Raw genomic sequence first — 22,515 nt, forward strand, 5'->3', positions numbered from 1 at the left:
ACTGAAGACAGCTGTGCATCAAAACTACGCAATTTTGTTGCCTCTTGAAGGAAATAACTGCAAACTTATAAAAAAGCATTATAGATCTTGGAAATTTATACGACTGAGAACAAAACGAAACAAAAAAAAAAGTTATGCACCTTTACGTTAAGACAGTGATAATGCCCGTTAATTAATATATATGTATGGCAAAGATTTTAATTCCATGCATATGGTTTTTTTTAATAACTGCAGAAAAAACATACAAAGCAAAAAAATTATTTTTAAATCCCCATATTAAAAAAATAACTGCATAAACACAATCAATATTCCGTTTGCATTGCACTTTAAGATGGGAGAGCAGATTCCACTCATTGGATACGAGCATGGGCAAGACCTCAAACGCAGACAACTTCGTATCATGCAAATTAGTCCGTATATATCTGTTGCCTTCTTGCTCCCCATTTTTCAATTCTAAGTCACCTGATTTTTCTAATATAGCTTCCTTTTAATTTTTTTTCCTGTAGCAACCCCTACCCCCACCCCCACTAAAATGTACTTTACTTCCTCCTTTTTCAATGTTCATGCTTACAATGGCTATTAGAATGGATAATAACAGCTTTATTTTTAATACAACTTTTATTCCCCCCCTAGTGTACTGTAAAGTCAATACTTTAATTTTAGGACAGACAGCCGCATTTTGGTTACAGGAAAAGGATTGAATTCCCTTCAGTGTTTCAGAACGCAAATTGGAGGAGAGAGAATCTGTGAATTTGGGATGGCTTTTTCCCCCAGTTAAGGATTTTAGTAAACTGTCGCCCTTAGTAAACGGTTTGCTCACCATTCCTGTGAAATGATTGTAAAAATAAAAACGAATACAAAAGACTTTGAATCAATACCTCTGTATTGACAGGGAAGAACGAATCAAAATATTGCTCACTCCTGCACTGGGACGGTTTAGCCTGGACCAGCCGCCATAGCCCTGTCGCTGATAGGATGGCATCCCTGAAGTCCATGTTGGAATGCTTGTGTGACACCGATCTCAAGCAACCATGAATCAAGAAACTCGTGACCTGCTTGATTGCCAGAGAGCAAAGGTAGGGAATCTGAGCCTATGCCGCTTATATTGACACCGAGCTCTAACAATTGCAGTTCCGTAACATTTCCTACCCGCCTTATTCTCAAAAGAGAGGGGGTAGGTCCTGGAGAAGTGTAGAGTTATAAACTGTTCCTTGCAGATTTGATTGCTAACACAGTGGACAGTTGGTTAAATCATAAGGGGAGCAATAAAGGTGGAGGAAATAATAACAAAAACTGTAGTTCTTAAAAAAATAATGCTTTTCAAGAGGAAAACAAAATCCAGTGGGTACTAAGTGTTGGCCCCAATCAGGTAGAAGAAGCAAAACTCCCACTGGGGATAGGATTTTTGCCCTGAGTGTGTTTACTTGCTGCATATTTTAATATTCAGTGGGAAGGGAAGGAATTGCGGCACAGATCCCAATATTAAAGTATTTGTCACATTAAAAACAAAAGACCAAAAAACCCCTAAAGAATAAGAAATGTAGGCTTATTCACAGCAGCAAAAGTCCTCTTTTTTGTCTCTTTAATACAATGTTGAGCACTCTCTGTGGGCCACACTGAAATCCTTACACGTGATCCTGGGCAAGTCAATAAAATACTGAAATTTCTGAGGTGATGATAACATGGGGACGAGTTCTCTGGGAAAACGGAAGGGTTTCCAAGCAGACATGCCACTCTCTGTTTTTTCCCACTTATCTTTCACAAGCAACTTCATGTTTCAGCCGACTTTTGTCTTGTGTTTTCTCTGTGTTTCTTGCTCTCTTTATATATTCTTCTATCCGTTTCTCATAATTGAAGTGCTCTGGCATTGAAGTGAGTCTTTAAAACACATCAGTTAATAACAGACATATATTTATATATAAAAAAAGTTATGGCGTGATTTACAAACACTGAATTTTAATAAGGCTGGGTTCGTTTAGGATATAATTCCACTCCTACACCCCACTGAAACATACAAACTACCCCCCTTCCCCTCCACTGACTTTCCTCTTCTTGGTTCAAGCATGGGGAAAACAAAGATTGTAAACTAGGAAAAAAACCTAAATTTGAAATTCACATAGAAATCCCCTGGATTGAAACGGTCATGGCTTATTATTGGGCTTTTTCTGACGAGCTTCTCTAAGAAAGAACCCAACATCTGTAACAATTTGTCATTACAAATCAGGCATTGAAAGTATTTTCTCCCCTCCCTGTTTTATATATATATATATATATATATATATATATATATATATATATATTGTTAATGGTTATAATACCATGTCTTCATGACTCAATTGTTTTGTGTTCTTAAATAGCTTATAACAAAAGGGTTTTGTTTTTTTCTTGATTCCAAAGTGTTCCCAGAAAGCAGCCCTTGTTGCTTGTCTTTGATTTCACATGGATGCTGCTCGCCAGACGGTATAAATTTTTTAGTAATTTTTTTTTTGCTGCGGACTCAAAAAGTAGTTTAGGTTATAAACACTCTTCATGTTATAGGCACAGGAAGATGTTGTGCTATATGGATTGAAAAAAGAGGTGGAATTCAGTGCTTCTGTTATAAAGAGTAACATTTGCCCTCCAATGAATAACAAAGTCCATGTTTACCAGCACACGCCAGGGCGCGGACCCTCGCCCCAGCGCCTCTCCCACACACTCTCTCCCTCACTGTGCATATTATTTTATTTTATTGTCAGTCTGGCCTACAAATTAGACCCCATGTCATTACGTTCTTCAGCGCTGGCCTAGTTGTCCATATCTTTCATTGTGTGTTCACTGCCGGGCAGATCACTCTGTTTAGGCCACAGTTGCTCCTGAAGTTCCTTGACAACCTTTTCCAAGTGTTCCCGTGCTTCCCTCTCACGCAACAGATCAGCACGCAGCTGTTCTCTGTCCGCCTCTGCATGCTGGAGCTTCACCTGCAGGTCTTCAATCTAAAATGAATGAATGGATAGTAAACTAGAGATACCTGGCTCAATTCAAGGCATTAGAACTGACATACAGTGGTACCTCGGGTTAAGAACTTAATTTGTTCTGGAGGTCCATTCTTAAACTGAAGCACCACTTTAGCTAATGGGGCCTCCTGCTGCCGCCACACGATTTCTGGGTTAGCGGAGTCTTCTAACCTGAAGCATCTGTAACCCGAGGTACCACTGTAGAACCTTGGGTGGCTCGGGACCAAAGTCCCTAAAACCAACTATCTTGGACCCTACAAGCGTCAACTTTCCAAAAGCCACGTGCCAGTAGGTGGGCAGGGTCAGCGGCAAGCATGGTGTAAAAGTAGGGCTGCTGAAGGGAAGGGGGTTCCAAGAGACCCGACTGGGACGTCTGCAATCAGTCCAAGCCTGGGAATCCCCACTCTTGAGTGACAGCTGATACTGCAACACAGTCCAAGAGCTGCAACCTTTCCGTTTTTAGATCAAATTCACAATGAACATAATCTATACAGGAAAGAAAAGGAGGTCACTGAATGCTTGTCCACCATATTTCTAGGTTTATACACAGCCTAGAACAAGGATAGCCAACACAGTGTCCTCCAGATGCTGCTAAGGCAGCTGCACTATGGCAAGAGACCTAAATCTTTCTCTCTGCTTTCCATCTCTGCATCTTCCCCCACCACTCAAAACAACACTTCTGCAGTCTTGGGCCTCTTCCAAGTCATTCAGCTCTGGCCACCTCCACTCTAATACTTCAAAGGATGAGCAAAAAAACGTGGCAATGTGATTACTTCAGAAATGAATATGCCAGACCTAAATCCTGACAAATGGGGGGGGGGGGGTTTGCAGGGAAATGGCAAGGATGTGCCTGTGCACTAATTCCTTTTGACTGCTTTGAAAAATCACAGGTCTTCATTCCTTCCTCCCACCTACCTCCAACCTAATCTAGACTTGAACATCCCTGATGCTATTTCTTAAGACTGAGACGATGAGCAGAATTAGAAGCCGGGGAGACAGAAGGCGAGCACGTCTAACACAGACGTCCCACGTCAACATGGCGAATGGGAGGTAAGACAGAAAAGGCTTCTGGCAAGATTATTAACAGGAAAAACCCAAAAATTCACCCACACAAACTTCAATCCTTTCCTCCCTTGAGAGAGAGAAAAAATCCAGATGTCAGAAGCAAAAGCAACCCTCTGGAGCAGAGCAAGTTGGAACAAACGGGTGAACCTTCAAAGCCTAATTAGATGAATGTGTGTTTTTTTTTAAAAAAAAAAGGCTTCAAACTTTGTGGAGCCCCACCCGCCCCCACAACACTTCAGCTAAAGTGGAAGTTGACACCCAGCACATGAAGCTCTGAATCAGATTGTGTTTAGTCTGGGCATCGCTTATCAGCGAGACGTCCCGTGATGCGAGGAGAAGGAAATTTGCATCATTTCCTGCTTCTCTGCCCTTGTAAATTTGGCAAGCCTCACAAAAGGGACTGTGGGACCGCTCCCCTTCCTGTTAATGAGAGGAGGAGGAAAAGTAACATTTAACATGGCTTTTGTTCAAAAGTTGGCTTCTTTTTTTCTTTAAAGGAGCTCTTTAACAATTTTTTTGGTGTACAGAATGACAACACTTTAAACTCTCTTCACAGAAAAGCCCACATGTTGCTATTACATATGAACTGATTTTGTAAAGCGTGTCCTGGTATTTGTACTTCCCAACCTTACCTGGAGATGCCAGGAATTGAGCCTGGGACCTTCTGCACACAAAACAGGTGATCCCCACTAAGCCTGGGCAATGTATCAATACATTGCCCAGGACCGGTATGAGAGCTAGAGTGCGATGGCTGCTTCACCCAGTGGTATATTGTGAGTCAAACCACTGTCACTCCTGAGTCACTCTGCTACCAGTGCCCAGTGTGAGAAACAAGCTGCAGCCGGGTGCTGGAGGCAGAGAGACTCAGGAGCAGCAGTTTCACTCGCAATATACTACTGGGTGAAACCACCATTGCATTATGGTCCTCATCCTGTTAAGGGAGGAACAGCTGATGTAGTTTGTCCCGTGGCTGCCCGCACTTCATTTAAATTTCTCCGCTGATAGGTGCACAGTGGCATGCCCCACTAATGGACTCTATAGAAATCTAATGGACTCCCCAGTTCGCCTGCTGCAGGGCACAAGCCAAAGACAGGGTGGGGGCTCTGTTAGGCTTATCCGTTGAGGAGCAGGCAGCCTGGCAGCCCCTCCTCCCACACACATGCAAAGGGACAGGCTTCTCAGCTGATCAAGCTCCCGACCCCTTTGGCTTGTACATGGCAGGTGGGTTATCTCCCAGAAGGAAGTGCTGAGGTTGCTTGATGCTGCCACCAGGCCCAATACTCAGCAAGGCACGGATGGGGTGGCTTGCACTCTGCACCCTGCAGAGCGATGCCAAGGTTGCAGAGGAAGTCCCTCCACTCCTGGCATTGGGTGGCAGCAGCAAGCAGCCCTGGCTCAAACAGGTTTAAACATTGCGATCTATTGCCAGTTTGCGATGTTTGCCTGGTTGATACATCTCAGTGTTGAAAAGCTGACATTGCCCAGCCCTATTACCTATAGCAGAGCTTTCCACACTGTGTGTCACGTGAATGCTCCCCAAGCTCCTCCAGGGGCTAGTTTAACCTCTGGTTTGCTAGTAAAACTGAAGTGCTATGTTGTGAAATGATGCATGTCTAAAAAGTGTCGCCAACATGAAAAGTTTGGAAAGCTCTGCCCTATGGTGAGAAACCAAAGACTGCTTTGAGGCCAAAATGGCATCCTTTAAAGTATCTTTCAAAGCCTTTCTGAATATTTAGCCACAAGAAAAGCTCTTGCAAAGTTTTGGCCAAGAGCCTAGAGCTCTGTGAGGAGACTCTCAAAGGACCTGTCCTCACCTGGGCGGAGTATTTGGCTCTCAGCCTGCCTGCTTCACACCCCTTGTCGCACACCCGGACTTGTCTGGCTTGCTCCAGTTCCCGCTTTAGCCGTATCCGTGATTCGTTGGCCTCCTTCATTTTCTTTTCGTTCTCAGCTCGGAGGCGCTCAATCTCCTTCCTTAAGTTGCGCTTGGCTTCTGTTGCCTCTCTTAGCTTTTCCTTCTTCGCCACACGTAGGAACTCAAGCTCCTGGAACAAGATGGAGGCATGGCTTACTTGATAAACACAGCCTTAAAAGTGGTTAGAGGTGGCATGGGGAGTAAGAAATATATAACTGGGCAAGAGCTTTAACATTTCAGAGGTGGTTGGAGGGCAAGTTAGAAAGGAACATTGGACTTTAAGCATGGTGTACCTACTATTGGCAAGAACCACATAGATGTGTTCACCAGTTCCTAGCCAATGGAAAATGAAGATATCTTATTCAGTAGCATGGAATGCCATAAGTGTTTATATGCAGTAAGGAAGAACGAATACATCACAGAATTCTGGAAGAATCTCGACTCTTTTCAGACAGTTCTAGAACATATTACAGGCAAGCACTTATGGACATTCTGATGTTAAGATTTGAGTTAGGTTGTCAGTATTGGATCTGTATATGATTTGTATATTTCCTCTTTTGGTTTGTTAAGCTAATGGTCTTGTCTATTGATTATTTTAAGTGCTGAGCCTCCAATGGGAGGGATGTTGTGTCCTGGTTGGTGGGGGGAGACATTTCTCTACAACAGGGCTTCTTGAACTATCTGATGTGACGGACTGACAATTATTTTTTTCTCCAGGGTGCCAAGGACCGGTACCATATCTGAAGCGTCCCACCCAACCTGGGCTGTGGTGGAGTCACCATGAATCAGCAGCTAATGGCTCACAGACCAGCACTGGTCCATGGAACACCACTTTGAGTAGCACTGCTCAACAAGACCTTGCCATTGAGACAGAAGAAGAACCCTGCTGCACCAGGCCAAAGGCCCATCTAGTCCAGAATCCTTTTACTCACAGTGGCCAAACCAGAAGCGGTTCCTAAGCACAACAGCATTCTCCCCTCCTGCAGAACCCAGCAAATGATATTCAGAGGGAGAACAGAGCCAGTGGAAAAACAGAGGTCAGAGTTAGGTGATTAGTCCAAATGGAGACATTTTTCATATTTATGTGGTCCAGCATCAGATATTTTAGGCACTTGGATAACCAGGTGCTTGGGGTCCTCTCAACTTCTTTATGGTTTACGCATTACACATTTATTTTAAAGTTTTCTCTCTTTTATTGGGACAGCGGAGGGGACAGCTTCCATTCATTCTTTGCTTATATTATGACTGATTAGTGTTAAAAGGGAGACCAGTGTTGCATATCTCTTCCCCTCCCCTCCCCTCCCCTTCCTATTTCCAGATGCTGTCCTTCCTTTGTTAAGTAACATAACTGCATCGGGGTCATGGGAAATCTCTCTCGTCTGACAACCTTATTTCCTAAGCCAGAACTTGTTATCCTAGCCTGTGCTGTTTCCCAGCCATTCTGCATGAAAAGCCTTTGCCCTCTCCACAACAGAATTAATGGAATTTGGGGACAAATACTAGGCTCTTAAGTTCACCATACTCTTCTGCTCAGTTTAGGCACTGTTAAAAGTTTTGCTTGGCTGAGCAGCTGCCACCTGCTCTGCATCCTCTGACTGCTCTCAAGGAACAGGCTCAAGGTCCTTCAGAGAGAACCAGAAAGCCCAGGAGAAGCAAGCAGACTACCACCCCACAGATCCTCCTTTACACCATGAATGGGTCCCATGAAACATAAGGCCCCTGAGCACAATCTAGGTTTTCTGTGGCTCTGTTCAGCTGTAATATGAAGCCATAAACCACACATGTGGAACCTCAAACTTTGCATGCACCTGCAAGCTGTCTGGGTGTTTCTGGTTTGCTGTTCTTTTTTAAAAAAATAAAGCAACCCGTTCTTGCTTCAGAAATATTGTTTTTACTTGGTTGGAAATGTATTTTTAACTGCAGCATTAATAAGGAATACTAGTAAGAAAAACATAACCATGTTGGCTATGTTCTACCTCCACTGCTAGGAATCACAGGTGAGGAGAGGAGTGCTGTTATGTTCAGGTCCTACCTTTGGGCTTCCTGTAATAGGTGTGAGAACAGAGAGCTGGACCAGATGGGACTTGAGCTTAAATCCATCAGGGCTGCTCTTACGTACTTACTTTCAGGACCAGAAGGATGTTTCAGATAGGGAGAGAGGGTTGTATCCACTGTTAGTCATACCCAGAACATATCACTTGAAATTAATGTGCATGACTAATTTGAATGAGGCCACATCCACACTATATTTTAAAAGCACTATTACATCACTTTATCAGTCATGGCTTAAAGCATCTCATGAGAACAACAGTTGTTAAGTGTGCTAAGAGTTGGTAGGAGACCCCTCCTCCCCTCACAGAGCTCAACATCTCAGAGGGGTTTGACAATCAATCCCTCTTCCCACGGAACTCTAATAATTGTAGCTCTGTGAGGGGAGTAGGGTGTCTTATAACAACCCACACCCTCTTAATAGACTACAGTTCCCAGCATCCTTTGGGGGCAAGCCATGACTTAGTACTTGCCTGTGTAGTGGGGATGGAGGTGGGTGGGGATGCAAGCCACTCATTTTGCCTTATGATGCTTCCATATGGCCTTACCTGGTGTAGGCTGCGTTTGGCCTGCAAGGCAGCATTCAGTTTTTCTTCCTGCTTCACTCTCATCTTTACAACTTCGTGGAGGAATTTCTCTTTGGCTTCTTTCGTGTCCAGGCCACTGTCCAGGGCCTGCCTGAGGTGCTCCAGCTCAGCCTCCAAACCGCTGGTGCCACTCTGGGGCTCGGCGTGACTGGCGACTTCAAAGACGTTGCTAGTAGTGGGCGGGGCTTGCATGCTGGGCGAGCTCATGTCCTTGGCTGAGCTCGAAGAAGCGAAGGATGGGGAGGAGAGTGAGGACAGAGAGGAGGTGACTGGGGAGGAGAAAAGAAACACAAAGGCGGCAGTCCCCCCGCCGACAAAAAGAACATTAGAAAGCTAAAAATCACCTGTGTATCAGACCATTGGTCTATCTAGTAAGGTAATAGCTACACTGACTGGCAATGGCTACCCAGGGTTTAAGTCAGGGGTCTCTAACCACTGAGCTGCTTTCCTTTTCTTAAAGCAAAACGGGGACAAGATAAACTTAGAATCATAAATTCATAGAATTGGAACGTACCCCATATGGGTCATCTAGTATAACCCCCAGCCATGCAGGAATCGCATCGGTTCCCCATCCTTCCATCCCTCCCCATGGCAATGTTCCCAAGGAAAACAACCAGGGAAGAATTAGAAGAAAATAAGAAATGAAGTAGCATGGGGTAACTCACACTTACATTCTTCTCGAGTCTCTACTTCGATTTCTGCTTCAGACTCCTTTTCTTCTTCTGCAGCAGGGACAGCGGCAGGAGCGATGGCGACAGCAGCGGTTGGCGTAGGTTCGGGAATGGTTGGGTTTTCGGCGACATGTTTCCTTTTCCTTGGTTGGGAGGGGCTGTTCAACGGCTCACTGCTCCGAGTTGCTGCTGGGGCACATGGGGGGTTGCTTACGATCTTTGGCTGAGGCGGGGGTGGTGCAAGGGCCACATTGGGGGCCACGGCATTCTCAAAACTTTTGTATGAATACAAACTGCAGAGGGGTTGTAGGGGGGTTGGAAGGGAGAAAAAGAAGTAACACCTTCAGTGATGGAACACACACTACTACATTTGCAGGCTCAGGAGACATCTGCATGCATGGGTTTTTATACAACTCATCATCAACGCAGTGAACCAGGTACAACAGGGACAGGAAAAATGCAGTTCTTTAGATGTTTGGGGGCTACAACTCCCATCAGCCTCACCCAGCACAGCCATGGGCCAGGGATGGTGGGAACTGAAGTACAGCAGCATCTGGAGGGCCACAGGTTGCCTATCACTGGTTTGTGCCATTAATATACCATACCTTTAACATAATCATATTCTAGGAGGCTAGCAGAAAAAAATAACGTTGTGTCCAACTAGGTCCTGCTCAGAATACACCCACTGAAATTAATTGTTCCACTTTAGTCATGACCATTAACTTCAGACAGTCTACTCTTGAGTAGGACTAATGCTAGATACAACTCATAGTTGCAATATGTAAACATTTACCGGGGCAAATCAGCAGCCTTTTCTGTGCTACAAAATGCAAATTAACAAGGGGCCTGAACCAGCGTATGATATAAATTGCTTGTGAGCAAATGATCCTATGAATGTTTACTCTGGCATTCAGTCCTACTTTCTTCAGCAGGATATGGATATATATATATATATATATATATATATATATATATATATATATAATTTAAATGTTTTCCTAAATATAAGATACACATTAAAAGTACCAATAAACATCAGTTGCTAAAGAACAAGTTAGCCTTAAAAAATTCTAAATAAAATATTCAGTTTTAAAATACACGTCAAACTTACATATTAGGGTAGACTTGCTTGAACAAAAGTATTTTAGCAAGTGCCAAAAAACTATACAGGGAAGGTGCCTGCCCAATATCAATGGGTAGGGAGCCGCAAATTGCCGCCACATCACCAAATCAATTACTTGGGTTGTATCCAATGTTACTCCTACTCTCGAGTAAACCCGCTGAAGTTAATGGACAGGACTAACTTGGGTCCATTAATTTCAAAGGGTGTAGAGTCTTGAGTAGAACATAGGTAGACACAACCACTTACAAATGTGGAATGGACATTATGTGTCACTTGTAAAAGGAAGCTCCGCAATGAGATTACAGCCTTAACTGGCTTAAGATGAGCTGAGACTCAGGTTATTGTGCCACTCGTTCTGCTTCCTCACCTGTCTCTGATCAAAGCAGGGATGTGGTTTGGGAGGTCTTTTTCGTTTGCTGAAACGGCGGGGGACCAGGGCCGGAAGGCAGAGAGGCGCTGTCGTGGATGCATGCAACCAATACTCTGCTGGAGCCAAAAAGGAAACAAAGAGGAAACAGTGAGATACACACAATTACATGTTTGTGAGCTGTAAATCTGGTATAAGCTGCTGGGGAGGGGGGGAGCGGAGGCTTGAAGATCCATAGGGAATAGGAGGCATTATAAGTCCATGTGAAAAAGAAAAGGCCTAGCCAACAAAGTCGTACCCACTGAAATTAATGGGCCTATGTTTGTTGTGTCCATTAACTTCAATGGGTCTACTCAAAGTAGGACTAGCAGTAGATGCAACTCAAGGAGTCTAGTACAGTCTTAAATTTCATTCTGTTGCTGGTTTTAATTCTCCACTCTTAAATTGCCCTTAAAACCGAAAACAATTCAAGTACAGTGGTACCTCAGGTTACAGTGCTTCAGGTTACAGACTTCGCTAACCCAGAAATAGTACCTTGGGTTAAGAACTTTGCTTCAGGATGAGAACAGAAATTATGCAGCGGTGGCGCAGCAGGCCCCACTTGGCTAAAGTGGAGCTTCAAGTTAAGAACTGTTTCATGTTAAGAACGGGCCTCCAGAATGAATTAAGTTCTTAACCCGAGGTACCACTGTATCAGTGTTTAGATGTACCAATGGTCTTACTTGACAGCTTCCTATATTCCTAGTTTATTAGATCATTCTACCATATTTTTCGCCCTATAGGACGCACTTTTTCCCCTCCAAAAATGAAGGGGAAATGTGTGTGTGTCCTATGGGACGAATGCAGGCTTTCGCTGAAGCCTGGAGAGCGAGAGGGGTCGGTGCGCACTGACCCCTCTCGCTCTCCAGGCTTCGCGGACCTCTCCGCAAGCAGCAGAAGCGCTCCCGCTGCTTGCGGAGAGTTGCCTGCATGCCGAAGCCTGCCCTCGCTGAGCTCAGCGCGTCCAGGCTTCGCGGACCACTCAGCAAGCAGCAGGAGCCAGCGCTGGGCTCCCACGGCTTGCAGAGAGCTGCCTGTTTGGGGTCTGGGGTCGGGGGAAGCTTGGACCTGGGGGGAAATAATTTTTTTCCCTTTATTTCCCCCCCAAAAAACTAGGTGCGCCTTATGGGATGGTGCGTCCTATAGGGCGAAAAATACGGTAATTTTTTAAAATGTGATGTATGTATATATTCTGCAGCCACCTTTTTGTGGCAAAAGATTCTTATTGCAACCTTATCCTAGTTGGAAGAGAAATATCTACAAAAGTAACTCCTCTACGGTTGTTCGTTTTAAATACCAGTAGATCTAAAACAAAAATAGAGGGTCCAAAAGAGAAAATGACCATGAATGAAGCAAAATAAAAAATGCAAAAGAGGAATTTGTCTTTAAACTCAATGGGTTTTACCCAACAAAGTCCTACTGCCTGAAATTAATGGTTAATCATGTCTTATTAATTTCAATAAGTCTATTCTGAGTAGGGCTAACAGGATGCAGCCCATTGTACAGGTGTTTTTCTTTGGAAACAGCACCTAATTAATGTATGGTGTCCTTGATGAAATCTTTTGGGGCCCCTTTCTCTTAACAGTCGTGTTGGAACTGCTCATATGTGGTTTCTTCACCATCACCCAAGGAGAGTAAAATAAATGAGATTTTTAAACCAAATTTCAGGACTATGGATGTAGGAAACGAAGGAAGCTGCCTGTAGTGTCTAGGCTGACTGACAGTGGCTTTTCATGGTCTCATGTGCAGAAAGGGCTTCCTAACCGCCTGCTAACTTTTTCTTTTAGCTGGAGATTGAATTTGAGGCATTCTACACACAAAACCCCCTTCATGGATCACTGCCTTGTTGTGGCGAAGGGACTTGAATAACTCCAGGAAGCTATGAGCTATGCCGTGCAGGGCCACCCAAGACGGACAGGTCATAGCCGAAAGTTTAGACTAAATGTGATCTACCTGGAGAAGGAACTAGCAATCCACTCCAGTATTTTGCCAAGAAAACTCCATGGACATAAAAAAGGAGAAGCTTTGAGTAGAAAGTGAGCGTTTCCGAGGCATGCTCTGGTTCATGGGCTCACAGAGAGTCGAACACAACGAAGATGACTAAACACAACAACACACAAAACAGCACACAAAACTATGACCAGTCCCCTAAAACTCACCTTGCTGGATGAATTGGACAAGGACCGTAACCAACTAGACTGCTTCTCTTTGTCACCAATTATTGGAGACTGCAAGGAGTCATCTATTTTGGGTTTCTTGGGAGCAGGAGGATCAGATGGTACCTGAAAAGAAGAAAGAAAAGATTTACTGGCTTGAATTTGTATTCCTGTCATTTTCCATTGCATTTTTAGATATTAAACATAGTTCAAACCACCACTAGTTGAACAGGAATACACCCACATGGGGACCATTATCTGAAGAGCAAGGAAGCGTCTGTTCTAATCTATCCTACGAGCTCACAACATTATCTCACAGGATGCATTGTTACAGGTACTGTGACTAGGACCGTTCTTTCCTTGTGGACTCCAGGTCACGGGTGAACTATAGGTAGCACACAAAAATTGTACATTGCTGTGTGAGTCCATTAGAAAACACCCTAAAGGCAAGCTACAGTTATATCTTTATCAGAACCAACAAAAATGTCACAGAACAACTGAGGGCATGTGTTCAAGCTCACAGAGGCGTATCTACATACATTAAACCATGGTTTAGTGTTATATAACGGAACACATACAGTCTTTCAACAGTTTTTTGTTTGTTTTTTAACCATCCTGGGTGTTTTCAACTTCTATAAATGATTCATGTCCACCCAGATTTGGGGAAACACTTTAAAATTCATTTCTAGCTATGTTTCCTGGGGAAGGGGTTCAGTACCACTGGACAGAAAATTGACTGGTTTCCCCAAAGCTCTGTGACTGACCTATGTAGTCCCCCAAACTTTAGAACTGCTTTTTAAAAAAGCTAGAGGTGATAAACAAAATTTCTCGTATATGTTAAAAGACAAACCATTTTAAAAACATATTAAACCATTTTAAAAACCAAGCCTATAAAATCAAAGCATTCAACACTACCTGTCTTTTCCCCACTCACCCCCAAATCAAATTTGCCTGCTACCTTGTTTTCTAATTGTATGCAGAAAGGTGAGTTTTTAAAGCTGTGGTTTTGAATTGGAAAGATTATTTTAGATGAGAACAGGGCAGACTTTGTTATTCTGTTTGCAGTGGTTGTTATGCTGATGACTTCACTGCGCCACAGCTGCAGGCAGATTCTAGTGGCCTGTTGCCAAGATCTGCTTTGCCTTTTCCACAAGTTGCTCTGCTCGGCCTATAAATCACCCACAAGCATAAGCAAGCCCTTTTGGCCGCCTGGAATCCTTTTCTCTCCAGGGACACCAGAAGATAAATTCCAAGGGCCCCAATGTGGCTTTGCCAAACAGATTGGTACCTACTGGTTGAACTGGGGCTCTGAAAAAAGCCAGAAAGCCAGCCAGTACAAACAAGATCACTGGGTAGGAGAGGGTGGGTTGAATGACCTCATCGTAATTGCTCTCTCCCCCTACCCTTCAAGGCAGGGAGGGAAGTGTCAATTCCATTTCAAGACCATGCAGTTTCTTCTCATGAAGGGATATGACTGAACATGGAGACAAAGAGACCTATGCTGATAATGATGAGCCACCCAGAGCCCCACAGGTGTGTGCCGGGATGCTATTCTTTTTTCTAAGTGTACTTTCCGGCTCCCAATATGAGCACACAAAGTGGTAGCCCTGTGTGCAGAGTTAACCCTAACCCTCCCCGCTACCGCCATGCCAATTGCCAAATGTGGGAGGATTTGCAAAGTCCATCCTTTTCAAAACTTTATTTCTTTTAAAAAAAACCACCTGATTTGTTTTTGGGCTACCTCAAGAGTGGCAAGGGAACTTTCTGAATCTGTGGATAAGTCAGCACGACTGGAGCAATAATAGTAATAATATTGGTGAAGGGGGAGAAAACTTCCTTCTACTTTTGCAGTTTCTGCCTGTGCAAGAAACAGTGACAGCATCTGAATGATATCTGGCAAGCACTGACAGATCCCAGCCCTGTCCACTGGGGCTGCAAAGTCAGGCTGGGAGGGGACCTGGAATGAGAGGCGGACACAGCAGGTGCTTCAACTCAGTACAGAGATGTGTTTCTTTCTTGCCCATTTCCCCCCCTCACTTTTCCCCTCCACCCTCTGCTCATCTGCAGAAAGAGTATTTTGTGCAGACTCGAGACAATCAATTGGGATGGTTAGTGTGTGTGTGTGTGTGTGTGTGTGTGTGTTGGGAGGTGGGGGTGGGGCAGGAGCCCTGGCACAACAAGCTGAGCGAAGTTTTAAAAGCACGCAGCTGTAAGAAATAGCTAGTACAAAGTGAGGCAACCTAAATAGATTTGCCGAAAGGGGGATGGAGTGGGGAGAATGATAAATATATTATCTTACAAAACACAAACTCAGTTCCTTGCTTTTCCACCATCCCTCTGATCAAGGCAGAAAAAAAGGGAAATAGACCTTTCTGTCAATACTATGTTATAAGAGCATCAGTCTGGGTGGAGGGGTCCCCCTCCCCCAGTTTGCAGCACTCATCTCTCATGGGAACTTAGGAAGCTGCCATTATCACATGGAGTCAAGCCATTGTTCCATCTAGCTCGCTCAACACTGTCTACTCTGATTGGTAGCAGCTCTCCAGAGCTTCAAGCAGGGGGCATTCCCAGCCTCCACCTCGAGATGCCAGAGATTGAACTTGAGACCTTCTGTGTGCAAGGCAGGTGCTCTGCTGCTAAGGTACACAGCTTTTCCTCCCAGCTTATGCCACACAGTGTTAGAAAATTACCAGGTGTCATGAGTGTTTTACAACTGGAGAGGGTCCAATTGCAATTACATCTCTGGTTGCCAGGCTGGCGACTGACATCTCCATTTGGCTGGCCCCCCCTAGCTTTCTTAAGCAGGTAAGCAGAAGAGCTTATTTACTGCATTTATATCCTATCTTTTTCTCTAAGGAGTACATGGTTCACCCCCCTCCCATCTCAGTTAATCCCTACAACAACCCAAGGTTGCCCAGTGAGCTTCATGACTGAGTGGGGATTTGAACCTGATCTCCCAGGTTCTAGTCAGACACTCTAACCACTACACCACACTGCCTTTCTAGAGTATTTCTGCTATGGGGCAGGTATATAAATTAAGCAGGTAAATAAATATGGGGAAAGCAAAATGTCGCTTAGAGAAGGATCTGGAATATTTTCTTAAAGTCTGAATTTGTATTCTAGATTATTTGATTTGATATTTTAATGTGTTGTAAACCACATATTTGTAATGTGTTGTAAACCACATATTTGTAATGTGTTGTAAACCATATTTTTCTTTAAAATATAAAGCAATATAGAAATAAAATTAATGATAATAATAATAAATTCATTGTTTTTAAAAAGTGCTTAGACATTCCATTGTGGCAACTGTAACCTAGGTTTGTATTACAAAAGCCAGCACCATGAGTCTAGTCTTGTGAGGCTGAAAGCTGTCCAGTAGTCACATGGACTGCATCAACAAATCTCCACTCAGACAGTTTTGGTTTGCAAAACCAAACTTTCTTGAGTGATGCATCTGCACTGCCTGCACACTCCTATGAATGGTGGTCTAGAAATACAGTGAATGAGTCGGCCTGGTCAATTATTTCTGTGCTGTCCTGGACAGCAACCAAGCATACCTATTCATATCAGAATTGGGGAGTAAAGGAGAAGATTGGAAGATAATAACAGCAACTTCTGTTCAGCTTTTCTTTCATGGCTGTGGAAGAATCTGACATCAAGAGATCGCAACCTTGACCTTGGTCATCAAAATAGTTTTGACTAATGCTTTACTCACTGCATCATAATGACTAGCAAATCTGTGATGGCACAAAGCTTTTGTGGACTAGAGCCCCTTTCACCAGATGCATTTTCCTGTCAATCACATTATCAAAGCCAATGGACAAGTGCATTCTCCATATTTCCAAAGGACAATGGCAGAGTTCAGCGTTGCTGCAAAGTTGCTGCAATGAAAGCCCTTTACGGTACTTCCTAAAGCACTGCAATGACCTGGGAAGAGTTTACTGCAGGGCCAGCTACACAGTCCCATCATGTGTTAAATGTGCTTGTCTGGGTTCCAAAGAAACATGCAGCACCGTATGCTCAAGGGGGTTTGTTTTGGACTTGCTTTTCAAGAATAGAAGCCCCATTTTGCCACATGCCAGACTTCTTCTGAAACCAAGAACACTATCAAAAGCAATCTGTAGAAATTGCGTGTTCAGGCAGTTCAGTGTGTGTGTGTGTGTGTGTGTGTGTGTGTGTGTGTAAAATCAACAACCCACTGAGCATGCCTAAGCCTTTGAGTGCACAGGGAAGTAGCTTTTTGGATCCCAGCCGATGTGTTTTGAGAAAGAAACAAGTTGGAAGCCAGATATTTCACCTATGATTCCAAAAGGTGCTTCTTGAAATTTTGGTCCCATCCATCTGAAGGTCATTCCCCATTAATCAGACTAATTTTGGCACTGGCCAAATAGGATCATGCTTGATGTGTCTGGCCAAATTTGCTAGCTCGGCACAGCACAACACTGCAGTAGCAAAGCCGAGCGAGGTTGGTGGGAATAGATTTCTCACCCTCTGCTTCTCAGAACAGCCCCTCCTCCTTCAGGCCAAGCAATAATAATAAAAGCAGCAGGCTAAGTGATAACAGAGCTGGCATGAGCACCTGCTAGTTTCTTTTCAGATGAATGCACCAGCAAAAATTTCAGCACCCAGCAGAAGTGACTTTTCAAGCTTAAGGCGTTCGGCAGTGTTATAGCTATCTCCCGAAATTCCCAAATGCCCAAGCATCAAACTATGACACGTTCACATTCCAAGAGGCTTCCATTTAACAAATCAGCCTAAACAATCTGTACAGAAATACAAATGCAGCCAAACTCTGGGTCTATTGCAAGCCAATTCTACCCCATCCCTGAACTAATTTTCACATCATCTTGTGGAATGGTATTTTCCTGCATCTTGTGGAATGGTATTTTCTTACTCCTGGTTTTCCACTCCTTTCATCTATAACCATGCTGAACTTTGGGAACCTATTTTATATACCACTGTGGGTTGTTTTCCTTGGGACTGAGTACAAATACTGCATGATTCGTAACAAAATGAATATACTAACAACACTGTGAAAGGGATGCTAGTTTGTATGAAGTTTTTGCCTGTGTGGCAGCTTCCTTGTGTGAAAGCATTCTGGCTGGCACTTGAACAAAGCAGCTCATCTTTAAACTAATTTAGAACAATTTCAGCTTGTTTTTGAGCTGGATGTCTATAGACACTCCAGAACTAGGAGCATTTCCTGTACTAGCTGAATCACACACACACACACACACGGAAAAGAAGCTCAATGAAAACACTACTGAGGCCAAGAAGATGGTTTCTGTTTGTGGTTTCCTTGAAGCCCCAAACCGCACAAGAAAACTGGGGAAAGTTTCCAGCTAATGTAGCCTGTTCTCAAGGGAATTATCCCATTATTTTCTGAAGCTGAAAATTTCTGTTGGGCATTTAATTAAAATTCCTGCACTTCCCAGCAAGCTGCAACAAACTTTGTGGCTGGCCGAAATGCTTTAAGGTCAACAGGTGTGCTGGATGACCTGCTGAATCATCCTCTAATGCTGAAATTCAGCTTTTTTGACCCAGAACTATTCCCATATCCAATATGGGGGGGGGTGCATCTTAATTTAAGTGAATATATTGTGATTCTATCATTTCTCAATGACCATAAATAATGCCCTTACGCATCAAACTGAAGTCTCTTATACACACCCTTGCCTCGTTGTCCTGCTTCCTTACTCCAACGATTTCCCAATGATTCAAAGAGTTGTGGGCACATGAATGCAATTGATCTACTGCTGCTAATGTCACAACAACATTCCTGCCTGCCTACAAAGAACAACCTTTCTGTGTTTTAAGTTACTGAAGTTCCTATGGGACATTAGAGGGGTTCTTTCCCAGGTGAGAAAGTTATAGCTGTTCAAAGATCTTCTGACTTTCCCTCTCTCTCAGCTTCCAGATAATACCTCTCCTTCCCATATTGGTGAAACAGCCCAAAAGGTGATGAATAAATATGCACAGACCTATGAGATGCTAGATAGGTAAGGCTCCATTTCTAACTGGCACCATTCCAAGGGTGATATATCCTCTTGTGGCTCCAGAGTGGTTTCCAATCCATGGAAGCATAAAGTAATTACTCTGCAAGCATTCACACTAATCACAGTTTCTGCAGTTGATGTCTGGCTGAGAATATAGACTCCCCAGTGTGAAAGTGACTCTTGCAAGCTGGCAGAAAAGTGTGCGGAGGGAGGGAGGGAGGGAGGCTACACTTGTGGCTTTGAAAACATCTGACGAACTGGGAGCAGGTGCAAGGGACCCATATGCATGAGGTCTCCTTGGCTCAATTTTTCCATAGCAACCAGGCTGTTAAAGAAAAGAGCAGAGCACACATACCCCATATACTTCCCACCCAATCTTTACAGAGATTGGACTTGAATCTGGGTGCTGGACAATGAAGGTGAATGGAGCTGCCCCACCAATCTTAGTGCACACACACACACACACACACACACACACACACCCTGCCACCCAGCTGCCACCTGTCTGTCTTTTAACTTACAACCAGTCTATGGGGATGCCACTGGCTGTCACCTTCCTCTTTCTTAGTCTCAATGTTGCCTTTTCAGGGGGAAGGATGGGGGGCACAACTAGAATTAGTTGGCTCTGCCTGTCATTGGTTCTGGCTCCACCTACTGTTGGCCTCTCTGCCTTCCAACCCTAGCAACCTTGATAGGCAGCAGCCACCATCAGCGCCAGGGATTCACAGCCTAGCTCAGCAACATCACAGTCATCTCAACCACAGTTGAGGAACAAAAATGCCCTAAATTCACAAAGTTATTGTGAAGATACTGCCCCCTCCAATGCATCCCATCCCATCACTACCAGGGAGCAACTTAAACGCTGTTGCTATAGATCAAATATGAGAGGTGCTTCCCCACCACTACTCCACCCCCTATACTACAAACTCTTGCAAATATTCAGTCCTTATAATTCCTGGAGATGTCATGAAAATAAATGAAAATATCACTTGATAACAAATGCATTGTGGGCGGTTTTTGAGCTTGATATGCAACACCACAGAATACAAAAGATGCAATGATGGTGCCCACAAGAAATAATGATGGCCACCAAGGTAATTAGGCAGATTCACGGTGGATAGGGCGATCAGTGGCTACTACCTATTACCCACAATGACTGTGTTGTTGTGCTGAGGTCCTGCTTGCAGGCTTCCCATAAGTGCCAGGTTGGTCACTGCAAGAACAGGATGCGGGAGAAGGTGGGCCTTTGGCCTGATCCAGCAACTAGGAACTGCTTACGTTCCACATCCTTATGTTAAAATGCTCCTAAATATAAATCAAAATAATTCCCAAATATTTTCAAAACACACTCAGGAGACCTGAATCATCATTTTTGGATTACTTGAAGATGAGAGCACTGCTGAACATGCACAAGAACGTGCACAAACAACTTACAAAAGTAATTAGACTCATGCAATTATAATGCCGTAGGTGGTAGTCCCCTTCCCCCTCCTTTTATCTTTTCATAGTTTGTGCAGAGAGACAAGATCCGTTCTAACCATGAGTAAGGGTGGAGCTTCCTGTCTTGGCAACTACTTGATAACTGGTTGTTAAACAAAATGAAGCAGATTTCTCAGAGAGAGAGAGAGAGAGAGAGAACCACAAGACCCAAAGCCGGTCTGATACTGGTTTCAAGAAACCTCAAAGCTAGATTTCTTGAGAGAGTCAAAGGAACCCCGGAGACGCTAACTGATTTTCTTCCTGAGTAAACAGGTATTGTGCAAGACAAGGCCTGAGACACAGCTTGATTGTGCAGTGCAGAAACGGTAATTGAGGGACACACAGAGACTTGGTGTATTTTTTTTGGGGGGGGGGGATACGAATGAACGTAACCAGTGATGGGTGAAGCCAGATGCAAAAGAGGACGAAACAACAAAGTTTTACCTCTTACACAGTAGGGCAGTTTCTACACACACCTCTACCCTCCATTCAGACAACCAAGAGGCATTACCGTCCCAGGACACCTCAGATAGACAGAAACACTCAGGAGCATATAAAATAGGGTGTGGCCTGGAGAGAGTCCTGAGGCCCAGAAAGAGCCTTTGGCCCCAGGGCTTGAGGTTCCCCACCCCTGGTTGAGGGGCATAGAAATTATACACTGGGAAGAGAGAGATATTATTTCTGCAGCCCCTGTAAATGTATTGAATTAATGCATCTCAGTCGGTCAGAACGCCCAGCTGCAAAGATTCAATTTTTCTTGTGTACCAATGGACATACATTTATTTATTTATTTATTTATTTATTTATTTATTTATTTATTTATTTATTTATTTATCATGGCACACGTGATTCTTTTCCCCATTTTATTCTCACAAGGGTCATGTAGGGTAGGGTAGGTGGAGAGTGTGCATGACTGGCAAACGCTCATTCAGCAGGAACTTCATGGCAGAGTGAGTATTTGAACCTGGATCTCCCTGGTCCTTGTCCGAGCACATGCACCATTTGCACCTCGCTGGCTATTAAAATGAAGAAAGGGCACCCCCAGAACAATGCTCCAATCAGTGGGACTACAGAACTTGTCAGCCCCAAATCATGTTTCGCTCTCCACAAGCTACCAAATTGCTGACAGACATGTACAAAATAAGGAACAATTTCCTTCATGTTTCTTCTCCTTCCAGGGAGTGATCGCTTTAGTTATTTAACCCCTCGCGTCTCCAGTTTTTTTTAAAAATAATAATAATCAGGTAGTAGGTGATGTGAAAGAGCAGCTGCTCTTAACCTCCATTGTATCCCAACTCCCATCAACCCCAGTCAGCAAGTAAGGGGTGGCTGCCCTGAAGAACTACTACCAGTCAGAGTAGACCATAATACTCTGGTTTAGACTGACATATACTCTGACCTGGTATAAGGCAACTTCCAATGTTCTTATCTGGAAGTACATACAAGACCAGTACTGGTGGTGGTTGGAGACCATTCTTAATTCTACTTCTTTCACTTGTGGACCTTTGCTGGTAGATATGGAGTCCAGGAGTTAGTTCTACTAATAACTTTTTTATGGGGTAACAAACTTTGACCCTGCTGATGACTACCTGAACCAAAACTCATTGTGTTAATGATACCTGGAAAGGGAAGACTGAAGACTAGAGAAAGGCATGCAAAGCCACATGCTTCCAGAACCTGCAGCTTCACACTGCTTTGTGGAATTGCTGGCCCTGTTGCCTGGCAGAGTAGATGAGGCAGAGGAGACACTTCCGACTCACACGCTGATTCACAGTGATCTAAGACGAGTTACTGAAACTCAGGTGGCGTGATAAAATGGCAACGACCAGGGTGCCGTCAAATGCAAACACAGATCATAAAATGAGAAGCTAAAAGGCAAAGAGGCGTCAAAGTGTGCCGGTGTTAGAGGGCTCTATGGGATATAAAAGCAGCAGAAGTCTTTCTTCTAAATTCAATGAATTATGTCGAGGGTGGGGAGACTGCAACCCTCCAGATATAGAGAGATGGATAGACAGATATTTGCATTAGTGACTAGCCTCTGCAATTTGGGTGTAAGGTACAAACACGTATGA

General features: G+C 43.9%; 1 protein-coding gene and 1 long non-coding RNA gene across 5 annotated transcripts in view; one reads left to right on the plus strand and one right to left on the minus strand.

Annotated features, from left to right (window-relative positions):
- Positions 1 to 935: 935 nt before the first annotated feature.
- On the plus strand, positions 936 to 7,856 carry LOC307222236. Its single transcript, XR_013841659.1, has 3 exons — positions 936 to 1,076; positions 3,925 to 4,043; positions 6,691 to 7,856. It is a non-coding gene; the product is annotated as an uncharacterized lncRNA (long non-coding RNA).
- Positions 2,270 to 22,515, minus strand: part of SKI (SKI proto-oncogene) — a 149,034-nt gene continuing 128,788 nt past the window's right edge. Inside the window, exons 2-7 of one of the 4 annotated variants that reach the window (XM_079986928.1) lie at positions 12,969 to 13,091; positions 10,771 to 10,886; positions 9,275 to 9,573; positions 8,571 to 8,878; positions 5,873 to 6,103; positions 2,270 to 2,972 (exon numbers count right to left, since the gene is read on the minus strand). In XM_079986928.1, the coding sequence (XP_079843054.1) occupies positions 2,784 to 2,972; positions 5,873 to 6,103; positions 8,571 to 8,878; positions 9,275 to 9,573; positions 10,771 to 10,886; positions 12,969 to 13,091 (1,266 nt within the window). In that variant the 3' untranslated portion in view covers positions 2,270 to 2,783. Of the gene's footprint in view, positions 2,973 to 5,872; positions 6,104 to 8,570; positions 8,879 to 9,274; positions 9,574 to 10,770; positions 10,890 to 12,968; positions 13,092 to 22,515 lie in introns of all 4 variants that reach the window. The other 3 variants (XM_079986930.1, XM_079986927.1, XM_079986929.1) reach the window with 3 other exon arrangements.

Source organism: Podarcis cretensis (assembly GCF_951804945.1).
Source record: "Podarcis cretensis genome assembly, chromosome: 8".
Classification (NCBI taxonomy): Eukaryota; Metazoa; Chordata; class Lepidosauria; order Squamata; family Lacertidae; genus Podarcis; species Podarcis cretensis.